Source organism: Sycon ciliatum, chromosome 1 (genome assembly GCF_964019385.1).
Source record: "Sycon ciliatum chromosome 1, ocSycCili1.1, whole genome shotgun sequence".
Lineage (NCBI taxonomy): Eukaryota > Metazoa > Porifera > Calcarea > Leucosolenida > Sycettidae > Sycon > Sycon ciliatum.
Window position 1 is genome coordinate 30,935,813 of NC_088643.1, and position 21,811 is coordinate 30,957,623.

The following is a 21,811-nucleotide window of genomic DNA, read 5'->3' on the forward strand; positions in this document are numbered from 1 at the left end:
GCAATGATATCTCGAGTTGAGAATGGACAGCGAATTGCGCGAAAGCTCTCTGCGACATCCAGTTCCTCTCTGTGCTAGCACCTTTCCTTTGCTTACTGCAGCGGCGGTGTACTGGTATACTAGTCGAGCTAGGGCCCTGTATCAGGACGCATCGATACCAGACAGCAACACTCACACAGTCACAGGGAAATGTTTCGCGTTTTTCTTATTTTCATTTTTTAACTTCGCGTTTCAAGACCCGGCCCGCTCGACCTCACAGGAAAGACGAACCTGCATCATTGAAAGCAGGTTCGACTCAACCGCTCTAGTAAAATGTATCTGGACTGCAAGTCAAAAATCACAAACCTGTGGTAAAACCTTTCTCTATGCATTTGCCTTATTGCCAGCTGGCTGAATTCTGAAAAATATCAGCTGTTATACTAGAGTGAATCAGCTGTGACACTGATTGGGATACATACAAAGTAGATCTACTACTCACTCTAGCCTAGGTCTACCCAATTCCAAGACCGCAACCAGCCGCGCGTGCAGGCTTTGAAGCTGCTAGCGTTTCATGTACATGAACATTTTGTTGTACTTGTCGATGCACCCATCACACTGCACAGCAGTGCTGCCTGGCCGGCTTGCCCGGGAACTGCATCAGGACAGCGGTGTGGCTGCTGCATGCTCCTGCTGCTGCAAGACGATGGGCAGCTCCCTTCAACACACGCTGCATACATTGTTCGGTGCCGGCGAGGCTAGGCTGGGCTCGGCTAGGCTAGGCTCGGCCGTCCACTGGCACTGCTTTTGAGTCTAGCATCATGCGGCTACCAGGAGAGTAGCTCAGTGTGTGTTGTACTGAGCCAGGTTACTGACACACCCTACGGACGGGTAGAAAAGACGGAACACTTCAGCAGAACGACACTGTAGAAAGTAGCATAACTGAAGAAAGGTGTCGGGCGGATCAGGTCAAAAGAGAACCTTGCTGTCGACATTCGTGGCACAGCGTGAGCGGGTTGTTTGCTCCGTCAAAGGTTGACTATAGTTCACTGAAACAGGTAGAAGCTGTGCTTTCATTATGGAGACCATCAAGCAGAAGGTTCAGAAGCTCCGCACTGAGGCAGACCAGAATGCCGAGAGAGCTGACGCTGCCGAGATCAAGCTCAAAGAACAAGAACAAGTCACTATGGCATTGGAAGCTGATATGGAACAGTTGAGACGCCAGGTGCAACTACTGGAGGGAGACCTTGACAAGGCAGAGGGGCAGACAGACCTTAGGCGAACCGCAGATGAGCGTGCTAGCACGGCTGAATCTCGTGCTACACAACTGGAGGCACGAGTCCAAATGCTTGAAGAAGAACTGGACCGAGTAGAGGGAGATCTGGGTGAGAAAGTCAAGACGCTGAATGAAGAATTGAGACGTGTCGAACAAGAAGCCGAGGAGGCAAAACGAAGAGGTGATCGCTTAGAAAAGGAGAACGAAGGACTGGAGCGCAACCTGGAAGCCGCGCGTGAAGACAATGTGGCAACCAAGCAACAGCTAGAGGAAACGTTGAGGGAGTTGAATGACATGTGAGCTGGTAACCGTGGCTGTTGCGCTCTCGCACACTACTCTTGACAGTCTTGTACCATCACTGGTACTGCTTCTCCTGCTGCTTGTCAGTTGTGCCAAAACATCCCTCTTGTATTTTTAGGAGATAATTATAACTATTCTATTATACAAGCCGGATATGCCCGGGCCTAATCAATGTCAAGCAAAATCTATCAACTACATGCAGTAGACTGAACACTATCCAGAATTTCTGTTTTCCCAATAATCATGTCAAGAGGTGCAGCTGTAGCCTGTAGCCATGGTAACAGTCACATGTACATAGAAGTACAATAGTTGACTGCCGTTCACTGTGACCATGGTGACTGCCGTTCACTGTGACCATGGTGACTACCCGTGTTACGGTGTACATGTGCCCAGTTTGCGTTTCTCAGCTCAGCTGGGCACGGGTCTGGACGGTCATAACTCACTGGCATGGCTGGTCTCGTTTCCTCTTTTGTGAGTGGGATATACCGGTAATACGTTTCCAGGGATAGCAGTCGAGTCCTGACCCTCCCCCCCCCCCCTCGCCCACATACATGTACAGTACACACACACCAACGCAGGTACAAGGAAGATCCTGTAGGGTTTTACAATGGTGTTTCCATTCGGTTCTCGTCACTAGCAGGGAACAACTTACTGAGAATTACTGTAAATGGCGGACAAGCGAACTGTGAGTCTGTGACTTTGTTCAAAGAAGTGATCAACTGTTACCGGCACCAAGAGTAAATAATTACATAAGATTTTACTCTTGCTAGCACATGCCACGGTATCGTCACGGCGTCAGTAATAAGCTGGTTGTGTTTCTCAACACAAATGCATAGCCGGTTGTAACGCGGACGTGCGAACCTTACCTTCCCTTAGAAACCCCTTCGCGAGCTGAGCTCCATCTTTGACTGAGAACCTGGTCATACATGTACATGTACATGTACAATCATGTACATGTACATGTATATTGATGTTAGTTGAATGTCAGTATCACATCAGTCTGTATTGTGCCAGCTGTTACACCTTCTGACTACACAACATGTTGCTTATGACTGCCGTTAGTGTTGGACACGAACTATGGATAGCATCAAGAGTACATAACCCCCCAGAGTGTGCAACGCCTGATCCAGCTCTGTGTAGGGTCTTGGTCGAGCGGAATCGGATCTTCTGATGTCATGCGTACACTTCACACCAGCGCAAGGCCGGTCTCGAGGCAGGGCACCATTGTTTTTGATCCAAGAGTACCCGCGACTCCCCGGGTTCCCCTCAGATGTGTACGGTATTATGACGCAAAGATCCGATTCCGCTCGACCAAGACCCTACACAAAGCTGGATCAGGCGTTGCACACTCTGGGGGGTTATGTACTCTTGATAGCATGTAACACTTTGGTCTTTCTTTTAAATTAATTATTTTAATCCTTGGCTCTCCATCCGAATCTTACAAGCATGTTTGTTGGGCCAAATGCAAAGGAAGCACAGACACATGAAATCAATACGACAAAAGCACAGTCATGTACATTAAACAGTACATGACGGTTACATGTATCGTATGACACTCAATTACATGTACATGTAATTATTGTAGTCTATAGAAGATGAAATGTACAAGTACACGCATGATTGATGGGCACGCCAAAGATGACCGTCTATTTAGACAGGTGATCCTGTGTACAGTACATGATTGTTCGCCGTCGAGATCAGAATGGTAGAAACCCCCTTTACTTGCGTTGATGTCCAAACAAGCCCCAGCAAGGCAGCAGAACGATTGGCAATGGCACCAGTGACTGGCAACAACGTGGGGTCAATCTTGACATCCGGAATGGTGCCGAAAACACCTCCCAGTGACCTCCGCCAACAGATCTACTGAACCTCGTTGCGACGGAAACTTGGGTAGCCTAGCCTCCCGTGGGACAGACCGCAGCGTGATCAAGTGACATGGCTACTCCGCATACACATGATGCCAGATGGTGGTAGTTCATCCAGTGGCCAGCAGTCGCCACCACATCACGGAAGGCAGACTTGTTCAGGACGAATCCATGGGAGGCCAGGGCGTCTGCCGTGGCCCATGAGCCAACTTCCAACACCTGCAACTCAGGAGACTTCCAGCAACACGCACTGAGGGTAAGTGCAGTGCCTACCTCCATCTGCTGCTCCTCGGCTGCATGCCGATTGTACTCATCCCTCCGGAGAACCCTGATCGCAGAAACAATCTGACCCGGCGTAAATGCATTAGACCGAGACTGCAGGCTAGTGCAGCATAATGGAGGACAGGCGCAGACATTTCCACTGATACGGCACTGCACATCTGTGTCCTCGCACACTACAGGAATACTCGAATAACGAGACCACCATACTATATACCCGATAGTGATTGGTAAGGCCAAGCGCTTCTGTAGTTGGGTATAGCAAATCTACTCCAGGAATAGAGTAGTCTGCTGGTAGTAGAAACACATTTACAGATAATTGACCGATTGGGAGGGCTATAGCATCTTTATCATCAATAGTCGACTGTGCATTTGAGTGGGGTCAACTATAAAACGGCGATATCAGTAAAGAAGAGGTTGGTGCGACTTCGGCACCAACCTCTTCTTCACATTGTTGTCCCAGGCCCGGGTTTGCGAATGAGATGGTTTGGAGGCAACAACGTTGTGAATGGCTAACGGTCCTCAGCGTTTGTTCAGCACCTCCCGATGATGAGCCGATGGACACTGACTCGCGCTGCTATCTGGTGTTCACGAGGTGTTTGTGGCGCTGGAAACGGAGCGTCTCTGTTAGTACAGTAGTTCGTATCCCTGGTGATGTTTGTGCCTGGAGAGCACTATAAGTGATGCTCTTCAGGCACAATCTTCCTCAGCCTACTCAAGCTCATCTGATGAGGGCTGAATTCCCCGAAACACTGTGTATTGAGCAGGGAGTGGTACTTTCTTGCAGGTTTCAACCGTTTGCTGAGTGGAAAGTTCGATGGACTTCTCGTGTGCTCTGGATGGCAGTCGTGAGTCAGTCAAGTGAGAATTCAGCAAGTTGGCAGGAACAGCGCAAGATCGCACGTAGGGAGCAACACACTATTAATTATCAGTAAAGCTATAATAAGTTACTACAGCTGGTTCTCTGTATGCTGTGTCAACAGCGGCTACTGCTACAGAGCCGGGTAAACCAGAGTCAGAGATGGGTGTTGACCATGCATGCAGTTGACTCCGACACCAGGCTTTCCACATCATCATCATTATAATTATGGATTATACATTTTTTTCACGGTTCGCGTGAGACTCGGCCAAAGGTCCAGTTTTCCGCATCCCCAGGAACGCCACCACCCTCTTGGATCAAGGCGCAGATGCAGCTCCTAAGCGGTGGGAGGTGAGTAGATCAAACATAGTGGGATGGTCTAAGACCATAGACTGATAGAGAAACAGAGGGTAGAGGGGACGGCTCGATACCGGGACGTTTTGACAGCCAAATTTGTATAGACCCAAACCGATCATCAGCGTTGATTTTTCACTCAAAATATGTTTGTGGAAGGAAACTGGCATGTTGAAGTTTGCTCTGGGGCCAAAGTCAATCGAACTGAGCCACTCCTTTGTGTTGACCCATTGCCTCCAAGTTGCCCAATTTTTCGCTTCAAAAAAGTTCAAATCAGAGGTGGCTCCAAACCGGACACGTTTTAGAGTGCACGTCAAATTCACTCTGGGTCTGAAATTAGGTAATTGCTATCGCTCCACGACGGCCAGTACAGAGTAACAATAAGCCTTGTGTGTGCTTCCATTAGTTTTGATTGGTATGCGGTGCTTTATTGGCGAGAGGCGAGCCGCTGTTTACCTGCGACAAGAAGTTGATTTTTCGAAAGTCGTAAAACTCAAGTCGCAGTGCGAAGCAACACGTCAAAAACTCACCTGCTTGATATGGCGCTTCTGGTCATCGCAGAGCCATGAAATTTTGGCTCGGAGTATAACACATCGTAGTCTCACTGTGACATATGTTTTCTAATCAAAATACCAAGAGAGAAAGTGAATATTGAGTCCGTTCCGGTTTGCAACCGGTGTCCTATTTGAAACCGTCCCCTCTACCAGGTTCAAGTCCTGCTTGGAAGCGGAAGGATTTTTTCCAGCCGTGCTGCGACCCACAGTTAATTAATTGGGAACTCGTGGCCTGGCACGAGGGAAACATGGATGCAGTGAATGGGATTTCGGTCTTTGACCACTTTGTGGTGGGATTATACATACATGAAGAAAAAAAGGTCTTGAATATCGGAGACAGACTAGAGAGACTAGAGAGAGGCAATAGAAACAGCGCAGAGAAGAGCATGTAAGACGGCAATATGCTCATTTGAACTCTTGTTCCTAATACTGTATAGGCTACTAGTATGTGTTTGGCAAACATCATACACATACAGTCATAAGCCCTGGCTCTATGCCTATGAAATCAGCCTCTTAGCGTAAGATATGACAAAGGTGCAAGGGTGAAGAAACCGACCTGGTTAGGGTGAACAGCCAATGCCAATGTATGTGAATTTTTTAAATTGACTACTGTATTGGAAATTTTGTTTCCAGGAATGGATGGTGAGCAACACTGGCTCTACACTCAATTTATACTGCATTTTCAGAAATTCATTTCAGGAAAATTAATCCAATGTTTGTGCCATGAAATAACCATCATCAGCAAAGATTTGGGCTCGGGAGAGAGAACATCACGCATGTGTATTATTTAAAAAAAAAGAAGAAGAAATAGAAGTTGGTAAACACGTCCAATTGACAACGTGTCACATATCTCTAGCCGGACACAATGTTCCAGCACACCAAACAATTCAGCACCCTGTCATCATAATTATCACAACTATTGAATGTACTGAAGTAGCTCATAGGTGTACTGATGAGGCCTTTATGGCCGAAACAGCTTGCTGTCTACAGCATTGGGAATGTACTGAAGTATATAATTTAATGTAGGGAGTTGTGTGTCGCTCCCTACGTGGGAGCTCGCGTTTTTCCTGCCGACTGCGAGCTCCCACATAGGGAGCGACACACAATTTCCCAAGTATCGCCAAAGTTGCACCAACCTCTTCTTCATAATCATGTCACAGTCATACTGGAGCATGCACACTTGAAGCGCAGCACAGGTACACGACCTCGACGTCCTGAGCACTCTCTTGCTCCAGCACAGGTAGATGGGGTCATCAAACTGGGTCTCCGACTCTGAAAGTGCACATCGGTCAGAATTTTACTTGTGACAACTGCACAGTCATACCACTGAACGTATGGAAAAAGTGGAAGTGCATTACGTAAACAAACAAACCAAAAGAAGTAACACCTAGCATACGCAATGGTGTCGCTGCACACCTGCACGTCCACATTAGAGGGCAATGTGCTTGCACACAGTGACAGGGCATAACGCTATCATCGTGCTTAAAATCATACTGTAATTATTAGATTCGATTTCAACAACCACTTCTTCTAGTACATACTAGTAAAGGGTCTAAAAACAAGCTGCTCTGCCTTCAATTAGAAAAACAAGCTGCTCTGCCTTCAATTAGAAAAACAAGCTGCTCTGCCTTCAATTAGAAAAACAAGCTCTGCCTTCAATTAGAAACAATTTTTAAAGATGCTCTTCCACTAAGAATAGGTATTAGAAGTGACAGAAAAAAGCTAGACATCCACATAGCACTTCTGCAAGCACATGCACGCACGCACACGCACCGCACACACACACACACATACACACACACCACAGATTGGCAACTCTTGTCTGTTCAAAGCCAGTCCTAGAATTCATGAAAACCAAAACCAAATATGCTCTAAGATAATAATGCCCTATCATCCTATGACAAAGAGATTGAACATGAAACTCCACATAGATGTCCAGTACCTCCACGGGGTACAATGAAATGAGCCTGTAGCCTGGGGCATAGAAAAATAAAATGAAAGGGAAACATGATACAATGTTTAGCCTTCACCTTTGCAATGCCAGTTCCTGATACATCAGGCACAAGTAACTGAAAGTTGGAAAGAGTAAATGCCAACTATACTACAGAGAGAGAGAGAGAGAGAGAGAGAGAGAGAGTTATTGAAAGAAAAAAGCTACCAAACACCAACATCATACTTGGCTCGTGTTACTCTCAGTTAAATCGCTTTGAGCAGCGGATTAAAGCAAGGGTTTTGTTGTTCACTAGACTTTGTTGTGATCAGTTCGGCCAGTTACTCTCAACTCCTCTCAACTCCGCTGATGAACCTTTTAAAAATTAATTATAAAAACGCTAGCTGTCCGGAAAAGCGAGGTAGTTGCTCAAACCTAAATTAGCCCTCTCTCCCCTTCAAGACTGTACATGTTTGCAAAAAGCTGCGAAGCAATTTAGTCTAAGTCACGGTGTGGCTAAAAATGGCACGGCCACAGACTTATTCTCGAGATCATAAATTGGCAAAGGCATTCGAGTGACATTGACGACTTTTCGAGAAAGGCATACAGTTGTGAAAGCTGATAGGAGACAATTTTGACTCCAAAATTCAACTAAATCGGCGATCATGAAACAGTAAAATGTTCACAAGTCGATCGATGTGTGTGTGTGCTCGTACTTAGCACGTGGTGTGGACACGTAGTGGTTTCATTGCTAAGATTCTCCGTATCGGGTTTCTGCACAAAGTACATGACTTGTAAGTGAAGGCAAAGGCGACAGAATGTCAGAATGTCAACATGTACATGTACATGTGCATGTCACCAAGAGTACAGAAGCTCCCAAGAGTGTGAACCCCTGGATACCCTTTCTATGGGGTCTGCTGTCGACGGCGAACACTCGCATCACCTGGTGTAGTGTCACCGTTTTAGCTACCAGGAGTAGTAAAAATAACTCTCCGGCAGAAACATACCCACCTTACCGTGCTCACTCAAATAAAAGCCCCTCTTGAAGAACACAAAAGATAAGTTGTAACAACGTTTTGTCGACACTCAATACAAACAGACTTTTGCCACCCCACAGAGCAAGATGAAGTCAAGAGAGAGAGAGAGAGAGAGAGAGAGAGAGAGAGAGAGAGAGAGAGAGAGAGAGAGAGAGAGAGAGAGAGAGAGAGAGAGAGACAGACAGAGAGACAGACAGAGAGACAGAGAGAGAGAGACAGAGAGAGAGAGACAGAGAGAGAGACAGAGAGAGAGAGACAGAGACAGAGAGAGAGACAGAGAGAGAGACAGAGAGAGAGAGAGACAGAGAGAGAGAGACAGAGAGAGAGAGAGAGAGAGAGAGAGAGAGAGAGAGAGAGAGAGAGAGAGAGAGAGAGAGAGAGAGAGAGAGAGAGAGAGAGAGAGAGTAACCTGCCCCCAGCACGTCATATTCCATGTTAATATAAACTTACAGTGAATACATCTGTTGATACTTTGCGTTATGATGTCATCTCAGTAAACAGCTGCACACCAAGAACAAACCAGCAATATCAACAAGTAAGGTGATCAGCATGTTTCATCTAGGCATATACCGTAAAGTACCGCCAGAGCGCCCCACCATCTCGTCCTTTCGTGGTTGTCTTGTGGAGGTGGTTTCCTGTCTGTAGGAAATATGACACGGACCGTGTAGACCGTGTACACACATTGCACGTTGTGTAGTCAATCCGTACCCAGTTTACCTTCAAGCGGATGTGAGCTCCACATTAAAACATGCCAAGTGCGACCTTCGTACAAGAAGGTTCTCACGCCGTACAAACTTAGTAGCATTCTGCCATACGATTTTCTTCCCGTGGCTGTAAAATCAAGGTGGGGCGCTCTGACGAGACGGGGCGCTCTGGCGGTACTTTACGGTACTGTAAAACCGGAAAATTCGGTGGAGATTAATTTTCGGTAACTTCGGTGCAAGAATGGACTCGGATGGAGAGCCAAGGATAAATTTATAAAAAAGAACATAATAGCGTGACTTGTAGTTCCTTGGTCCCTTTTCTTTTCTATAAACTTCGGTACAGGTAATTTTTTTACCTAAAGTTAAACGCAACCCAAAATTCAACCATGCCACACAGTGTGCAAACCGCATTTTCGGATCTGGAAAACTGGTTTACCGAAATTTTCGCGCTACCAAACCGTTGATTTTTGGGAAAGATCGAAAATATTACACCACCGAAAATTCCCGGTTTTACAGTAACTAAGAGTACATAACCCCCAAGAGCGTGCAACTCCTCATTAATTTCTCAATAGCACTTTTCGGGACGGGGGTACCGGAAGGAGTTTGCACGATGCCTCCAAAGGCCTAGAGCGGACGTCTACGACGATAGAGCTTCACACCATAATGACAAACCCATGCATATTATTTGCACACTGATAAAATGCTCCGCCACGAGTAGACTAGAAGTCAGCTCAAAAATACATAGCACATGATCTGTTCTAGATACAGCTGTACTAGTATAGTACTTTGCGGTAGGTCACTGCTGGGCTTATTCAGCTCAAATTAAACAATGATAATGTCGCCAGGTATTCTTCTTTCCCATCGCGAACCTTTCATGGATCAACTTTATACTGGTAAGAAAATAGTATTGTATTGCAAGGCGCATGCAAAGGGAATAGTATTGTATTGCAAGGTGCATGCAAAGGGAATAGTATTGTATTGCAAGGCGCATGCAAAGGTTTTCGGTCAGTTTGAAGCGTGCACGTGCATGTGGTGCCCATTGGGATTGATCTCTCATGTGTTTTACGTGCGCCTGGAGTACTGCTATCATGTCTGGTACTGCCTTTGCTTTGGCAGGGCCTGGTACAGTGGCAGTGCGCCAGTGTACGTACAACGCTCGGGGGTCCTAGGTGGTACAAAGTGTGTACTGCGCTAAACAGCGGGGAATGCTGGAGGGGAATTTAATCCGAATACTACGGAACATTCCCCGCTGAGGACGGCATCTGGTTGGCTGAAAACGGACCTCCACCCCGTAGCATGGGATAAGTACTCTTGATAGACACGGCACAGGCAGTTGCACACTCTGGGTGGGGGTAATCACACTCAAGACAAGAATAAGCTTCAGGTTCAGGTTCAGGTTGCTCAATCACACTCAACAAGAGGAGAAACACCTTACTGATTTAGTCGTTGACTTGAGGAAATCCTTCTTTTCGCTGAGGTCATGGCTCTTGTACTTGAGAAATACCTGAGGAACAACATTGCCGGATGAGAAAATGGCATCCAAAATTGCAAGGCCGTCATACCGGTATTGAGTTGATATGTAAGCGCACGACTTCGATACGTCATACTCCGGACAATGTGTTTTCACCTTTTCAGACATGTCTCAGTTCTATTAAGTTACAGTGGAATGAAGCCGTTGTGGAGTAGGAAGTTGTGGACTAGGAACTACATAACCGTTGTAGAGTAATAAGTACTTGTTAGGATGTTGCTGTGTTTATGTACAGCCACCACACAGGAAACGACACTTTACCTTTTGCAAGATGGCTTTGACAGTCACAGAATCTAAATCTGATGTCTTGAGGAAATCTTCAACACATGATGTCAACTCCTCATCCTGAACAACAACAACAACAACAGCAACCGCAACCGCCACCGCCACCACCACCACCAACAACAACAAACGTACAGATATAGCAGTAAAGAAGGTGACATCAATCAATATCAGTTCTAAGATTCGACAACTGACAGAAGCCTGCCATAGCCGTGTGTGCAATGTGATAGCACAGTCCATCACAAATAACTCTAGAACATCGCGCCCACCATTACAACATTGAGCGGGTCATACACACATTGCTTTCCCGCCAAGGCCCTTGAAGGGACATCACAACCATTGTAGGATATAGTCCACAGTATACCCTATAGTCCACAGTATACCCTATAGTCCACAGTATACCCTATAGTCCACAGTATACCCTATAGTCCACAGTATACCCTATAGTCTGCAGTATACCCTATAGTCTGCAGTATACCCTATAGTCTGCAGTATACCCTATAGTCTGCAGTATACCCTATAGTCTACAGTATACCCTATAGTCCACAGTATACCCTATAGTCTACAGTATACCCTATAGTCTACAGTATACCCTATAGACCTTATTCGATCACGTGATTTTTCGGGGCGCCTTCGAGGATGCGCACCCGGCACTCGGACGCGTGATCCGGACGAGTGGCAAAAAGGCCTCAGCTGAGCATCACGGAAATTTGTTTTGAATGTATTTTCAATATCGGAGTTTGTCTCCTTCCTTTTCTCGAAGTACTTTCATGCAGGTTTGTCAGGTGTTCGGAGCAGTAAGCAGTCTTCTTGTAGTTTTGAGTGTTCTAGCAGTGATGGCGGTTCAAGAGTTGTCCGAAATCTATCGCGATTTGGATAGAGCGGGCAAGACACGGTATGCCGAGAAGCTGGCCTTCATCGGCTCGGACCAGGACCCCTACGTGACGAGCAGATCTCTCATGCCTGGTGCCACAACTGATTTCCCCAGCGTGGAGTATCCTGATTTGTACCACTATCTCGTGAACGCGCCGAGTCCCTGCACGAAAGAGGAGATGAAGGCATACAAAAGCTTGGAGGGGTACCAGTTTTTCGTTGCTGGTTGGGTTGGCAATGTCGTCACCTTTCCTGCAACTGCGGATGGCAAGAGAGCATTTGTGATGGCGAAGGTCCGTCACTCCCAGTCCGTGTCCTCTGCTGAGCTGCAGCCTTGGGTGGCAGCTGACATGGATGGGAGTGTGCTTTGTGCCCACTGTACGTGTATGGCTGGCCTGGGTGAGGCATGCTCCCACATTGCCGCCTTGCTATTTACTCTGGTGGCCAGGACGGATTTCGTGAAATAAAATTCCGCCTGCACCTCCACGCAATGTCAGTGGATTGCCCCATCCCTGCAGCCTGTGCAGTATGCCAGGATATGCGAGATGGATTTTGCCGCGCCGAGCAGCAAGCGCACTAAGCCAGCAGCAGCCAGTGTGGATGTCACCACACAACTGCCGACATACACTGTGCCAACCACCAGTGAAGTCAACGAGTTCTTTTCTGGTCTTGCCTCCACGCAGAGCAAGCCAGGGATACTATCAATTGTTCCTGGTTTCTGCGAGAGGTATGTCCCAACCCGCCCAGCTGGGTTCCCAGCTTATATCACCGACCTCTATGACGAGGCAATGCTAGACGCATCGCTCGATGTGTTGCTGAACCGGTGTGATGATGTTTTGAAAGGCATGGGAGTGACAGCAGCAGAATCGGCTGCTGTTGAAAAGGCAACCCGCGATCAGAGCAAGAGCAAGCTGTGGTTCAGGTTCCGCGCAGGGCGTGTGACAGCTTCAAAGTTCCGTGATGCTGCTCACACACCCCCTGCGAACCCATCATCATCTCTAATTCGTGCAATTTGCTACCCCGATGCATATCAGTTTTCCTCTGCAGCGACCACTTGGGGTTTGGAGCATGAGCAGACTGCCCGAGACTGCTACGTCAAACTGTTTGAGCCTAACCACTGCGACTTCAAAGTTACTGATTCAGGATTCGTCATCTCCACCACTCATCCGTATCTCGGTGCCAGTCCTGATGGAAACATCAATTGTACTTGCTGCGGATATGGCGTCCTTGAGGTGAAATGCCCTTTCAAAGCCGTGAACAAGTCCTTCCATGATCTGGCAAAGGACACCAACTTCTGTTTGAAGGAGGTCGATGGAAAATTCCATTTGCGCCTTGGTCACAAGTATGCATACCAAGTGCAAGCACAGATGTTTGTATGCAAGGCAGCATATTCGGATTTTGTGGTGTGGAGCGTGCGGGAATGTGTAGTCATCCGCGTTCATCCAGATCCAGATTTCCACAAGACAGTCCAAGCCATCACGTCTTTCTACAAGGCTGGCGTGCTGCCAGAGATTGTCGGCAAGTATTTTACAAAATCCTTCAAATCTACTGCCGCCAATTCTGATGGAGCTGTATGCACTTGCAACGAGGATAAGGACGGCGACGTGGTGGAATGCTCACATCCAGACTGCAGAGTTAAGCCGTTTCACTTGGTATGTCTTCGCATGAAGCAGAAACCAAAACGCAAGTGGATATGCGCAGCATGCAAGAAGAAGGAATAACTGTGTGTACGTGTGTGTGTGTGTGTGTGCAACGCCATGCTAGATTCTGTTGACTCTCGCTCTTTCTTTCCTCTCTTCTCTCTTTTAGTTGTTGTCTCCCGCTTATGATAGCGGCGTGGCCCGATAGGGCAGCTGTACATAGTAGCAGTAGTAGTGTATATGTGTGTGTGTGCATACATGCATGTATCCTGATGCAATTATGTAACTAGGAGCTATGCCCAACCCACCAAAACTCTCACTTCTCACACAAATGATTGCACCATACATGTACATAGAAATCAACAGCCATGCTCATGCATGGCTGCAGGATCATACATTCCACCGTGTCAGAAATTTGAACTGGAGTCAATATGACCACAGGGGGGCTTGTTATTATTATGTGCAGGCAAGCGAAAAAGATGAAATCATATGATGATTTCAAGTTGTGCTTTTTGAAACATGACGTGTGTGTGTATGTGTGTGTGTGTGTGTGTGTGTGTGTGTGTGTGTGTGTGTGTGTGTGTGTGTGTGTGTGTGTGTGTGTGCGTGTGTGTGTGTGTGTGTAATGGAGTGTGATTGATTGAGATTTACACATTGGTGATAACTAGACACAGGGACAAAAGCCGTTCTTCGAGGGAGTGGTAAAATACAAGTAACATAATTTGCATTGCACTCCTGTCCAGGTAATCTATGCAGCAACAACGTGCCACACGTTCCACAATACGGGACAAAAAAAGGAAAAAAACAAGTTAATACTTCTACTGGAAAGGCACCACTGAGTCGCAGCAGTTGCACAGCGCAGAGCACACCAGGACAATCTTGTCGATGGTGCACACTCCTGTTGAGGCATCACTCATCAGCATGTTCACTGGCAGGGTTGACTGCAGAATAGTGTACTTCTGCCGCAAGTTGCCGATAACACGTTCCACATGGATTCGTAGCCGAGACAGCTTCCTGGCCTTCTCAATGCTGATTCTCGACAGTTGCTTCTTGCCTCTTGTGAACGGAGGTATGACCAGCTCAGCGCAGTGCAGGCCAACGGCATCACTGACCGTGAATCCCCGGTCTGCCATTAGCTGATCACCCGGCAATAGCTTGTCCAACAGCCCGCAATGCTCCGTGATGTACTTATCCGATGTCCGGCCACCCCATCCTTTGGAGATGAAGGAAATAGTGCCTTGCGGGGTGATACCAATAAGAAATTTAACCGTGTTGTGGTGTTTGTAATTAGAGAAGGTTTGAGCCCTGGCCATCAGACCATGTGGCCTTTCGCAAAACACTTCAAAACAATCAATAATGCAAATGCACTTCCCAAACTGTCCGCGAAACTCCAATGGCATCGTGCGGTACAGTTCGGAGCGCTCTGGCCAGATGATCAACGGCTGCAGCCTGTCATAAAGGACGTGGATCCATTTGTGGAAGTACTTTGAGACGGTAGACTGGCTAATGCCGAAGCGATGTGCTAGATCTTGATCGTGCAAGTTGAGGCGCAGCTTCATCAGGACAATAATAAACTGCGCAAAGGACGGAAGTGCCGCTCGGTGGTGGTCGGGGATGTCCTTGCCAGCAAATGCGAACACTTTCTCCAGCACAGCAAAAGATGGGAGGCCAGTTTCATATCTCATCATGTCATCATTGGACTTGAATCCTGATATGATGGAAGACATTGCCGCCTCTGATTTTTGATGTTTCACAGTGGCTTCCAGGTGCTGTACTTTGACGGTGAGAGCAGAAATAGCAGATTTCTGTTCCTGCAACTGACCATTCAGCTGGCATTTGTCCTCTTCCAGCTGTGCCACTGTCGCCTGAAGCAAGGCTAGCCGCCGTCGCAGATCGTCATTTTCTTGTTCAGCACTATTGTCGACATGGCTGCTGGCTTCAGTGAGCTCTGGCTGAGCTGGGGACGCTGGCTCAACAGAGTCTGACGAACATGAATCTCTCGGCGCACTCTCCTCTTCGATTTCCTTGTCAGCATTACAGTCACTTTCTCCAGTCAGCACGGGCTCATGATTGCCATGGCAGGTATCTTCAGGCTGAGCTGTTGGCTTTGAAGCTGCATGCCGTCGGGCCTTGTGGCGATCAAATTTTACGTAAGCTTTCTCACCATTTACTCGACCCACGTCTGAAAAAACAGACGGGACAAAATCAGGGGATAGTGGATCGTCGCTCTTCTTGAACCTTACAAAGTGATCCGAGCACACCCAGCTGGAAGCGTTGGGCTGCCAGTTCTTGCGCTTCAGCGCAGCAATCCACTTTGCTCTCCTGAGCTGATTAGTTGGGAACTTATAAAAGCTCTTTCCACCGCCTTTCGCGAAACGGTTAGCGCAACCAACTGCACAGCAACTCTTCACCATACTACTACTCCCTACCCACGTCTCCCTGACCAACGACAGTGACAGCTACCCAGAACAATTCCAAAGCTCTCCTCCAAACACACTTGCCCACAACTATCAACACGCACTTTCAAAACAAAACACTTCTTGCCACTCGTCCAGTTTTTCGGAGGTTCCTTGGGTCACGTGAGTGGGGTCCACGTGACCCGTGACGTGTATCGAATAAGGTCTATAGTCCACAGTATACCCTATAGTCCACAGTATACCCTATAGTCTGCAGTATACCCTATAGTCTGCAGTATACCCTATAGTCTGCAGTATACCCTATAGTCTGCAGTATACCCTATAGTCTGCAGTATACCCTATAGTCTGCAGTATACCCTATAGTCTGCAGTATACCCTATAGGTATATAATATTACCTGAAGCCGAGTGAATATGTAGTCCACAGGCCAAGGTGCAAAAAAATGACTATTCGCTCTTTTCGCTCCCGTTCAAGGGGGACAAAGGTTTGCCATGTGCAAATGATAGAGAATGCGCAGAGCTTTCAGGATCTGTGTCACTTGACCCAGAAACATGGGGCTTTGTTGACCAAATCGACGAAATACTTCTTGAAGAGTGTTACCATAGCAACCAAAGTGATAATTCCCAATTTAGGTATCTTGCAGATTAAATACTAACAGTGTTGCTTTGGAATGAAGTAGCCAAGGCCCAGACCTAGCTGTGTACAAATTTTCATGATGATCGGAGGTGTCTTACTACCTCAATAGCATTGCTTGGAATAGAACACAATAGCGTCAATACACGGAATGCAATAATTATAAGTCACATTTGAGAAAATATTTACAAACAAGGAGCCTGCACAAAATAGGAAATGTTGACAAGTAGTCAAGCACACTAGAAGGATACTTTATGATTCCTAGCATGAAGGCGGAACGTCTCAGCTGTGAAGGACGTCGTTGGCGGATGTTCATGCATGTCGATGACGATACTGGCAAGACCACTGGACAATACGGTCAAACCACGATTCAAGGACGCAAAGCAACATTCCACACAACTTGTGTGGCTCAAAGATGCGAAGATCAATAAAATGGGAAGCTACATGTATGCGAACAAGAATCATGCAAAACCGAATGCCTCAGTAAAATAGTACTGTACTTCGACTATGACAATTTAGATTCGCCTATGCACATCTGTTTCTCGCTTCCGTAACCTTGTATTGGCACATTTAGGGTACCCTGTAAGAAGGCCTTAGGCCTGTGGGGATCGCCCTATCAAAAATTTAATAATAATAATAATGGACAATAAGCAGCGGGTAACAAGCAGCAGTTTCACACGACGATCGTTTCGCCGTATAGATAAGGACGGCTCATCAGGTGTGCAAGAATGGACTCAGATGGAGAGCCAAGGATAAATTTTTAGTAAAGAAAAAAAGGACCCTAAACTACAAGATGCGCGCTATAATGTCCACTAACACCACCAGTTACTAAACAATCAGCTCATACGATAACATTGCACGACACTGACCGACTGTACTGACGTTCTACAACTAACTGGCTAAAAGCTCTACTACTACTACTACCACCAACTCGACAAGTCAAGATGAAGGCCATGCTATCTCAGCTCATGCCTTGGATTACACTACCTGGCCATGTGGCATGTGTCTTCTTCGATAGCTCAGTTGGTAGAGCGGAAGACTGTACTGACCGACTGTACTGACGTTCTACAACTAACTGGCTAAAAGCTCTAGCGCATCTTGGATGCGCACTCCAACAGCCTTCCAAGAGAATCCTGACATCCCACCCCAGCAATTTGCATACAGACGATATCATTCGTGTAAGGAGGCCCTGACTGTTGCAATTGTATTATAATTGATAACTGGATGATAGATTTGGATAATGGGAAGGTTGTTGGCGTAGTGCTTGCTGATGTCAGGAAAGTGTTTGATAGCGTCAATCACCAGTTGCTGTTGAATAAGTTATTTGATTGTGGGATTGGTGACTCGGCTCTGGCATGGTTTAAAAGCTACCTGAGTGATCGAACACAGCAGCTCATTGCACCAGAGGGCCGGCCTGCCACGCACGCAGGGTGTTCCGCAGGGGTCTGTTTTGGGGCCTGTCCTATTCAGCCTCTATGTCCGTGGTCTCCCCTCCTGTGTGAACAATTCCACAGTTCTGCAGTTTGCGGATGATGTGAATATGTACGCAGCTGATGACTCTGCTGAGGAAGTCATAGGAACGTTGAACGGAGATCTGATCAAGCTGTCTGCCTACCTGAAAGGGAAGCGCATGACGCTGAACCTAGCAAAACGAACTTCCTTCTCCCTCACAGACAGACAGCAGCAGTGCCTGGTTCCGCCAGTGTCGTCATTGACGGCATCCATGTTCTTCGAGTGCAGTCCGCACGCAGTCCGCACGCTATCCTGGCATTGTTATTGACGAGCACCTGACTTTTGGGTCACAAATTGACAGCTTGATTGGGTCTGTCAACAGGAAACTCGGTGCCTACCGCATGTCAATATATCTCTTGCCATTTCACGCACGGCGTAGCTTTTATCTTAGTGTCATTCAGTCGTCATTGGAGTATGCAAGCAGTGCTTACGTCCACGCCCTTAGTTCTTAGTATTTCAATAAGTATGTCCGGCTATTTAACAGGGGCCTAAGAATAGTTTTTGGTTTCGATAACTTCACCAGTGCCTCACATATTCTTAGCCTTTACGACCTCTCCCACATTTCTGTCCGAGTCAATTTGAAGCTTTTTATTCTTGTATTTCGCTCTGTCCATAGCGGCACATGCAGCTCTCTCCTAAAAGAAATTTGCCATACCCGCTCCTCTAGTGGACACACTACTGCCGTCACTAGGTCCCAAATCTCTTTTACTCTGGCCTTGCCTTCTGCCTGCACTAAAGCGGCTTTTCTCGTCTTGGCTACATAGGTTCTGATCAGTGGAACATGCTGCCTTCCACTGTTCGTTCTTGTACAGATTATCGCACATTTATTCGATCATGCTTAACCTTTCTAGGGGCTCTCGTAAGAAGACCATAGGGCTGTGGGAAACACCCTCGCAAAATAATAAAATAAAAAATAAAAAATAGTAAGTTGGAAGGCTGTTGGTGTGCGCATCCAAGATGTGCTAGAGTTGTTAGCCACCTAGTTGTAGAAATTCAGTACCGTTGGTCAGTGTAGTAGTAGTAGTAGAATTTATTATTTTGATAGAGAAGGCCCGTCGTGCAATGTTATGGCATGAGCTGATTGTTTAGTAACTGGTGGTGTTAATGGCCATTATAGCGTAACTTGTAGTTTAGTGGTCCTTTTTTTCTTGACTATAAATTTATACTTGGCTCTCCATCCGATCCATTATGCTAGTACTATTATAATCAGAGCCTTCATGCTAGGAAATCATAAATTATCAATCTAGAGTAGTTGACTACTTGTCAACATTTCCTATTTTGTGCAGGCTCCTTGTTTGTAAATATTTTCTCAAATGTGACTTATATTGCATTCCGTGTATTGACGCTATTGTGTTCTATTCCAAGCAATGCTATTGAGGTAGTAAGACACCTCCGATCATCATGAAAATTTGTACACAGCTAGGTCTGGGCCTTGGCTACTTCATTCCAAAGCAACACTGTTAGTATTTAATCTGCAAGATACCTAAATTGGGAATTATCACTTTGGTTGCTATGGTAACACTCTTCAAGAAGTATTTCGTCGATTTGGTCAACAAAGCCCCATGTTTCTGGGTCAAGTGACACAGATCCTGAAAGCTCTACGCATTCTCTATCATTTGCACATGACAAACCTTTGTCCCCCTTGAACGGGAGCGAAAAGTCACTTTTTGGCACCTTGGCTTGTGGACTAATGGGCGAATATTCACTATTATCGCCTTCTTAGTATTTGACCCCACTAATTTCCCTGATACCTAAGCGGTCAAATATATTTGACTCCTTAGAACTTCTTGGACTTAGAAATTTTCTCTCCAACTTAGAAAAAGAAATTTTTGAAGAAAGCAGAAATACACAAGATGGGATTTGAACCCACAACCTTGTGAATCTCAGTCACTCTTCCTTACCACCCAGCCACTGTGCTACCGATGCTGAACCTAGTTTAAACAATGATCTTGACTTTCAATGCAGTACAATGCGGTATAGGCTATAGTATAATACTAGAATTACAAGGATATGTCGTATATGAAGAGAAACTATTGCGTGGAGAACACGATAAATAGATTATAGACCTTATAGTTGGTCTATACAGGATATATAGACCTCGTAAAAGACCTCGGGGGACCTCGGTCTTTTACTCGGTCTATATATCCTGTATAGACCTCCTAACCGGTCTATAATCTATACGTATACAAACCGAGGCGAAGCCGAGGTTTGTATAACTAGTGAATATTCGCCCATATTCACGAGGCTGAAGGTAATATTAGACTTATACCTCTCCATATTCACCCTCTCGTCCCTAAAACCCAACAAACCAGTCCTGTTGGTCATACATGTACATGTACACAGAACTAACGTAAGTCGTTGTTGCTTCACTGAGCCTTCAGACCGACTGGCGTGTTCTTGCCTGAATCGGAGGGCGGCGTGTTCAGAATCTTGTTCAATCGATCGTGTACACGTACTGGTGCATGTGGCATGGGAGGTGACGACCTTGGAGAACACGCTCGTGCCAATCACCATGGAGAACACGCTCGTGCAGCTTTGTGGCGGAAGCCAATCATTAGAGAGGTTTCGTTTCACGCGAAGATTTGACCAATCAGAGAGAGGTTTCGTTTCGGCGAAGATTTGACCAATCAGAGAGAGGTTTCATTTCACGCGAAGATTTGACCAATCCGCGACCATCGCGCCAATTCGGGAGTCGGTTTATAACAGCGAGCCAAGCGGTTCTACCCTCACTTCTTTTCTTTTTAGGCAGCGCTTCGGAGCTGTTGTGTGCCCTAGGAAAATTCTACGCTAACGTCCTTGAACAGGGCTGTTCTGAGTACAAACGAAATTCCTGGCTTGCCGCTTGATCTGCAATCATCGGGCCATTGACATGTTGAGCGTCCAAAACCTTGTTTTCTCGCTGGAACGCTCCGTCTGTAGCTGTGAAGATGCTCACTGTCAGCACCTGGTCACATGCGGATCCAGCGGCAATGGCAAGCAAGGAATTATTTCGTTTGTACTCAGAAAAGTCCTGTCTAAGGAAGTTAGCGTAGACATTTTCTAGGGCACTCGACAGCTCCGGTGCGCTGGCTGAAGAGGAATCAAGCGCAGCACCGAGTACTGCTCTCTTTACAGTACAATGTAAGTATCGAAAAGTGGTGAATATAAGTGGTGAATATGAGGTAAGTGGTGAATATAAGCGGTGAATATTCAGCAATATTCACCACTTATGTAGATGGCCAATTGTATGTGGGTGAATATGGAGTGAGGTATAATCTGCAGTATACCCTATAGTCTACAGTATACCCTATAGTCTGCAGCATACCCTATAGTCTACGGTGTACCCTATAGTCTACGGTGTGCCCTATAGTCCACGGTGTACCCTATAGTCCAGCTAAGACTGCCTGATGGTTGCATCATTGCATGCACTGTCCTATTCAAATATTCTTGGAGCACTGTTAGCTGGAATAAAAAAACCAAAAAATAGTTGGAATAAATTCGAATACAAATAATCGTTACACTCTTAGTTTTAGGACTATGGCATCGGATAAAAACACCCTAGAAAGAGAAGTTTTTAACACTGGACATACCGTTGGGAAAGGAGTCTTGACCTTCTTGCTAAGTGGTTCTTCATCAGAAGAATCCGAGTCCATGACAGTCGCAGCAGTGGGGACTACAAGACATGTAAGGACATGTAAGCACATACACACCACTATGCATACAAAGATGGAGATAGCGTTACCACTGACCTACCTATGCCCATGCCCATGCCCATGCCCATGCCCATGCCCATGCCCATGCCCATGCCCATGCC

The 21,811-nt window shown here is 46.5% G+C and overlaps 3 protein-coding genes across 3 annotated transcripts in view; 1 reads left to right on the plus strand and 2 right to left on the minus strand.

Annotated features, from left to right (window-relative positions):
* The first annotated feature begins 791 nt into the window (after positions 1–791).
* LOC135822641 (tropomyosin alpha-3 chain-like) lies at positions 792–1,833 on the plus strand. The gene has a single exon (XM_065335453.1). It carries the CDS (start codon positions 1,055–1,057, stop codon positions 1,550–1,552), a length of 498 nt encoding a protein of 165 aa, XP_065191525.1. The 5' UTR covers positions 792–1,054; the 3' UTR covers positions 1,553–1,833.
* Positions 1,834–6,708: 4,875 nt separating this feature from the next.
* The window catches only part of LOC135822660 (protein DEK-like), a 38,443-nt gene continuing 23,340 nt past the window's right edge, over positions 6,709–21,811 (minus strand). Inside the window, exons 11-15 of the mRNA XM_065335473.1 lie at positions 21,588–21,670; positions 10,924–11,007; positions 10,570–10,638; positions 8,881–8,931; positions 6,709–7,437 (exon numbers count right to left, since the gene is read on the minus strand). Coding sequence (XP_065191545.1) covers positions 8,908–8,931; positions 10,570–10,638; positions 10,924–11,007; positions 21,588–21,670 — 260 coding nt within the window. The 3' untranslated portion in view covers positions 6,709–7,437; positions 8,881–8,907. The remainder of the gene's footprint in view (positions 7,438–8,880; positions 8,932–10,569; positions 10,639–10,923; positions 11,008–21,587; positions 21,671–21,811) is intronic.
* LOC135822650 (uncharacterized) lies at positions 13,600–15,871 on the minus strand. The gene has a single exon (XM_065335464.1). It carries the CDS (start codon positions 15,869–15,871, stop codon positions 14,276–14,278), a length of 1,596 nt encoding a protein of 531 aa, XP_065191536.1. The 3' UTR covers positions 13,600–14,275.

Coding starts and splice junctions, on each gene's coding strand:
- LOC135822650 (XM_065335464.1), bottom strand. CDS start 15,871: ATGGTGAAGAGTTGCTGTGCAGTTGGTTGCGCTAACCGTTTCGCGAAA.
- LOC135822641 (XM_065335453.1), top strand. CDS start 1,055: ATGGAGACCATCAAGCAGAAGGTTCAGAAGCTCCGCACTGAGGCAGAC.